Source organism: Oncorhynchus gorbuscha, linkage group LG14 (genome assembly GCF_021184085.1).
Source record: "Oncorhynchus gorbuscha isolate QuinsamMale2020 ecotype Even-year linkage group LG14, OgorEven_v1.0, whole genome shotgun sequence".
NCBI lineage: Eukaryota > Metazoa > Chordata > Actinopteri > Salmoniformes > Salmonidae > Oncorhynchus > Oncorhynchus gorbuscha.
Window position 1 is genome coordinate 74901514 of NC_060186.1, and position 6237 is coordinate 74907750.

A 6237-nucleotide genomic window follows, 5' to 3' on the forward strand; every position below is an offset into this window, starting at 1 on the left:
ACAGTACCCCATGGCTTATCCCTGTAGAGAGGTCCTTACAATACAGTACCCAATGGCTTATCCCTGTAGAGAGGTCATTACAATACAGTACCCCATGGCTTATCTCTGTAGAGAGGTCCTTACAATACAGTACCCCATGGCTTAATCCCTGTGGAGAGGTCCTTACCATACAGTACCCCATGGCTTATCCCTGTAGAGAGGTACTTACAATACAGTACCCCATGGCTTATCTCTGTTGAGAGGTCCTTACAATACAGTACCCCATGGCTTATCCCTGTAGAGAGGTCCTTACAATACAGTACCCCATGGCTTATCCCTGTAGAGAGGTCCTTACAATACAGTACCCCATGGCTTATCCCTGTAGAGAGGTCCTTACAATACAGTACCCCATGGCTTATCCCTGTAGAGAGGTCCTTACAATACAGTACCCCATGGCTTATCCCTGTAGAGAGGTCATTACAATACAGTACCCCATGGCTTATCCCTGTAGAGAGGTCCTTACAATACAGTACCCCATGGCTTATCCCTGTAGAGAGGTCCTTACAATACAGTACCCCATGGATATTAAAAATAACACTGCATGGAATAAGGACAATCCAGAGACACTATTTGCTGACTGCTACAAAGAGGGGATTGTAAGCAACTTAATTTCCCACACAGACCATCCCCTGGCATGGCACAGTGCTATAAGAGCACACTACCACTATGTCAAGAGAGAGAGTATTGGCCCAGCGTGGAACCTCACAATACTAGACATTGAGGAAATTGAAAACAACCTCTGTTAACATGTACAAGTCTGGTACAGTAATGGTGCAGGGCCTCCCCAAGCAGTTCCAGCAGGACTTTTATGGGATCAAAGAGAGAAGACAGCAGGAAAAGATCTCTCTCTGTGATGACTCCCCCATCCCGAGTGAGTCTGACCACACCTCTTCAAACTGTCCTGCAGACAAGGATTGATAGTGGTAGTGACATTGTAAATGTCTAGTCTCTTTTATGTCTCTAATCTGATAGTGGTTAGTGAAGTTGAAGATGTCTAGTCTCCTTTATGGCTCTAATCTGATAGTGGTCGTGAGGTGGTAAATGTCTAGTCTCCTTTATGGCTCTAATCTGATAGTGGTAGTGACGTGGTAGATGTCTAGCCTCCTTTACGGCTCTAATCTGATAGTGGTAGTGACGTGGTAGATGTCTCGTCTCCTTTATGGCTCTAATCTGATAGTGGTAGTGAGGTGGTAAATGTCTAGTCTCCTTTATGGCTCTAATCTGATCGTGGTAGTAAATGCCAAGTCTCCTTTATGGCTCTAATCTGATCGTGGTAGTAGATGCCAAGTCTCCTCTATGGCTCTCATCTGATAGTGGTAGTGACGTGGTAGATGACAAGTCTCCCTTATGGCTCTAATCTGATTGTGGTCGTGAGGTGGTAGATGTCTAGTCTCCCTTATGGCTCTCATCTGATAGTGGTAGTGACGTGGTAGATGACAAGTCTCCTTTATGGCTCTAATCTGATAGTGGTAGTGACGTGGTAAATGTCTAGTCTCCTTTATGGCTCTAATCTGATCGTGGTAGTAAATGCCAAGTCTCCTTTATGGCTCTAATCTGATCGTGGTAGTAGATGCCAAGTCTCCTCTATGGCTCTCATCTGATAGTGGTAGTGACGTGGTAGATGTCTCGTCTCCTTTATGGCTCTCATCTGATAGTGGTAGTGACGTGGTAGATGTCTTGTCTCCTTTATGGCTCTCATCTGATAGTGGTCGTGAGGTGGTAGATGACAAGTCTCCTTTATGGCTCTAATCTGATAGTTGTAGATGTCTAGTCTTTTTTATGGGAAAAATAGTTATCTATCCAAAACGGAGATGTATGGATAAACCACTTCTCCAACGTTTTTGGCTTTATCACACAGTACAAACAGCAAAAACATGATCAAATGCAGATTTTAGAATCAACTATTAAAGACTACCAGAACCCACTGGATTCTCCAATTACATTAAATGAACTACAGGACAAAATACAAACCCTACAACCCAAAAAGGCCTGTGGGTTGATGGTATCCTAAATTAAATGAGTAAATGTACAGAACACAAATTCCAATTTGCTATAATAAAACGTCATCCTCAGCTCTGGCATATTCCCCAATATTTAGAACCAAGAACTGATCACCCCAATCCACAAAGGTGGAGACAAATTTGACCCCAATAACTACTGTGGGATATGCATCAACAGCAACCTTGGGAAAATCCTCTGCATTATCATTAACAACAGACAGTTAAAACAATGTACTGAGCAAATGTCAAATTGGCTTTTTACCAAATTACCGTATGACAGACCACGTATTCACCCTGCACACCCTAATTGACAAACCAAAAACAAACCAAAACAAAGGCAAAGTCTTCTCATGCTTTGTTGATTTCAAAAAAGCTTTTGACTCAATTTGGCACGAGGGTCTGCTATACAAACTGATGGAAAGTGGTGTTGGGGGAAAACGTACAACATTATAAAATCCATGTACACAAACAACAAGAGTGGGGTTAAAATGAGCAAAAAACACACACATTTCTTCCCACAGGGCCGTGGGGTGAGTTTCTAGTGGGGTGAGATATCAACGAATTGGCGCAGGCACTAGAAAAGTCTGCAGCACACGGCCTCACCCCACTAGAAACTGAAGTCAAATGTCTACTGTTTGGTGATGATCTGGTGCTTCTGTCACCAACCAAGGAGGGCCTACATCAGCACTTAGATCTTCTGCACAGATTCTGCCAGACCTGAGTCCTGACAGTAAATCTCAGTAAGACCAAAATAATGGTGTTCCAAAAAAGGTCCAGTTCCCAGGACCACGAATACAAATTCTATCCAGTCACTGTTGCACTAGAGCACACTAAAAACTATACATACCTCGACCTAAACATCAGCACCACAGGTAACTTCCACAAAGCTGTAAACAATCTGAGAGACAAGACAAGAAGGGCCTTCTATGCCATCAAAAGGAACATACATTTCAACATACCAGTTAGGATCTGGCAAAAAAATACTTGAATCAGTCATAGAACCCATTGCCCTTTATGGTTGTGAGGTCTGGGGTCCGCTCACCAACCAAGAATTCACAAAATGGAATAAACACCAAATTGAGACTCTGCATGCAGAATTCTGCTAAAATATCCTGAGCGTACAAGATATAACATCAAATAATGCATGCAGAGCAGAATTAGGTCGATACCCGCTAATTATCAAAATTCAGCAAAGAGACATTAAATTCTACAACCACTGAAAAGGAAGTGATTCCCAAACCTTTCATAACAAAGTCATCAACTATAGAGAGATGAACTTGGAGAAGAGTCCCCTAAGCAAACTGGTGTCATGTTTTGTCATATATTGTCTTGTCCTTGTGCTTTCCCTTCTGTTCGTTTCCCCCTGCTGGTCTTATTAGGTTCGTTCCCTTTTTCTATCCCTCTCTCTCCCCCTCCCTCTCTCTCTTCTCTCTATCGTTCCGTTCCTGCTCCCAGCTGTTCCTCATTCTCCTAACTCACTCATTTAGTCTTTTCACACCTGTCCCCTATTTTGTCCTCTGATTAGAGTCCCTATTTCTCCCCTTGTTTTCCATTTCTGTCCTTGTCGGATCCTTGTATGATGTTCGCTGTGCTGTGTCCTTGTCTCGCCCTGTCGTGTCTTGTCTCCTTCAGATGCTGCGTGTGAGCAGGTGTCTTAGTCTGCTACGGTCGGTGCCTTCCCGAAGCAACCTGCAGTCAATGGTCGAGTCTCCAGTCTGTCCTCGTTACTACGAGTGGATTTAAGTTTTTTCCTGTTTTGTTTTCGTCTTGAGTTTTCCAGGATTATTACTTTTGCCATTTACTGGAATAAAGACTCTGTTTTCGCTAAGTCGCTTTTGGGTCCTCATTCACCTGCATAACAACTGGTCCTGGGGCTCATTTCACAAACACAAACACACCCCACAGAGCCCCATGACAGCAACACAAGACCCAACCAAATCATGAGAAAACAAAAAGATAATTACTTGACACATTGGAAAGACTTTACAAAAAAATGAGAAAACTAGAATGCTATTTGTCCCTAAACAGAGAGTACACAGGGGCAGAATACCTGACCACTGTGACTGATCCAAAATTAAGGAAATCTTTGACTATGTACAGACTGAGTGAGCATAGCTTTGCTATTGAGAGAGGCTGTCGTAGGCAGACCTGGCTCTCAAGAGAAGACAGGCTGTATGCTCACTGCCCACAAAATGAGTGGAAACTGAGCTGCACTTCCTATCCTCCTGCAAAATGTATGACCATAGAGACACATATTTCCCCAGATTACACAAATCCACAAAGAATTCGAAAACACACCCGAAATCTACTGGGTGAAATACCACAGTGTGACATCACAGCAGCAAGATTTGTGACCTGTTGCCACAGGAAAAGGGCAACCAGTGAAGAACAAACACCTTTGTAAATACAACCCATATTTATGTTTATTTATTTTCCTTTTTTCACTTTAGCTATTTGCACATCATTACAACACTGTATATAGAGATATGACATTTGAAATGTCGTTATTCTTTTGGAACTTTTGTGAGTGTAATGTTTTTTTTTGTTTATTTCACTTTTGTTTATTATCTATTTCATATGTTTCCCCATGCCAATAAAGCCCTTAAATTGAAATTAATTAAATTAAATTAAATTAGCTTAAATTGAATTAATTTAATTTAATTGAATTTAATTGAATTTAATTGAATTAAATTGAAATTGAAATGAGAGAGAGAAATAGGTCTAGATGAGTTCCATACACAGTGGGGTTTGAGTGTAATGTTGTGCTATTTTCTCTCTTCCTTTCTCGCCACCAGGATGAAACACCATCCAGAGAGGATGTTGGTGTTGAGCAACAGCAATTTAACAAAACACAGAACATCACAGGCTGTGGTGGACTATATTGGCTGGATGGAGAGCTGTGAGTGGGAACAAGTATATTCACAAGGTATCAGTTTACAGTACAACAGTAGAGAGATGGACGCCACAAAAATCTATGCCTGATGTGTTACTGGCAACTGTCTCGCAGACCACACTAAATTGTCTAGTGTACAGCCACCCACGATGTTTATACCAGATACACATTTTTTTTTAAATATGTTAGTTGTAACACCTACTTGTTGTCCTGTGTCTGTATCCTGGTCCAGTAGAGAGGTTTCATGGGGCAGGCTGGTTGCACAGCCGGCTTCCTGGGGGGTTTATCTAACATGGTACTGAAGGTCAGACACCCTGGAGGGGGAGGTGGTGGGGGGCCACAGCCTGGTGGAGGGGGTGGAGGTGGAGGGGCGGACCCTGGTGGAGGGGGTGGAAGAGATGGAGGGGGCCCGTCGAGTCCCTGGGTCTGGGTTAGAGCAGGAAGGAAAGGAAGAGGAGGAGGAGGAGGAGGTGGGGCTAGGTTGCCTGATAATAAGCCTTCATGAGGTGCAGGTGGTTCGGATAGTGGGAGTGGAGGAGCAGGAGGTGGAGGGAGATGAACGGGGGAAGAAGAGGGAGAGGTAGCCTGTCCAGACAGATTTAGACTGATAGAAACCAGGTCCAGTCTCTTAGGCAAGTTGAGGGGGGGTTGGGGGAAGGTCATGGGGTCCGTCTGGACGCACACAGTGCGGAAGGCCCGGGATGAGAGGTCATCTCCCGTGGATACGGCCACGTCTCTCGGAGGTCTCCACGGCGGTGGTGGGCACCCAGGGCCAAGTCACTTTGTAGCCTGGCCAAGGTGACCTCCAGATGGGATACACACTCTTCGTTGTCCCCTCTCAGCTGGTACAGCTGCTTCCCATAGTCCTCCTGCATTCATATTTATAGGAGGTTAAGGTTAGGGTTGTTTTAGGGTTAGGGTTGTTTTAGGGTTGTTTTCGGGTTAGGGTTGTTTTAGGGTTGTGTTGGGGTTGTGTTATGGTTAGGCTTGTGTTAAGGTTAGGTGCACTCATGACCAGCTCGGAAACCAGATTGCATAGCGGAGAAGGTGCGGTGAGATTCAAAATGGTCGGTGATCTGTTTGTTCACTTGGCTTTCGAAAACTTTAGAAAGGTAGGGAAGGATAGATATAGGTCTAGGTTAGGGTTGTTTTAGGGTTAGGGTTGTTTTAGGGTTAGGGTTGTTTTAGGGTTGTTTTGGGGTTAGGGTTGTGTTAGGGTTGTTTTGGGGTTAGGGTGGTTTTGGCGTTAGGGTTGTGTTAGGGTTGTTTTGGGGTTTAGGGTTGGTTAGGGTTGTGTTAGGGTTG

At 43.9% G+C, this 6237-nt stretch overlaps 1 protein-coding gene across 1 annotated transcript in view; it reads right to left on the reverse strand.

Annotated features, from left to right (window-relative positions):
* LOC123995400 (formin-like) overlaps window positions 1-5740 on the reverse strand; it is a 43974-nt gene extending 38234 nt beyond the window's left edge. The window contains exon 1 of the mRNA XM_046298977.1: window positions 5135-5740. Coding sequence (XP_046154933.1) covers window positions 5135-5595 — 461 coding nt within the window. The 5' untranslated portion in view covers window positions 5596-5740. The remainder of the gene's footprint in view (window positions 1-5134) is intronic.
* Window positions 5741-6237: the final 497 nt, after the last annotated feature.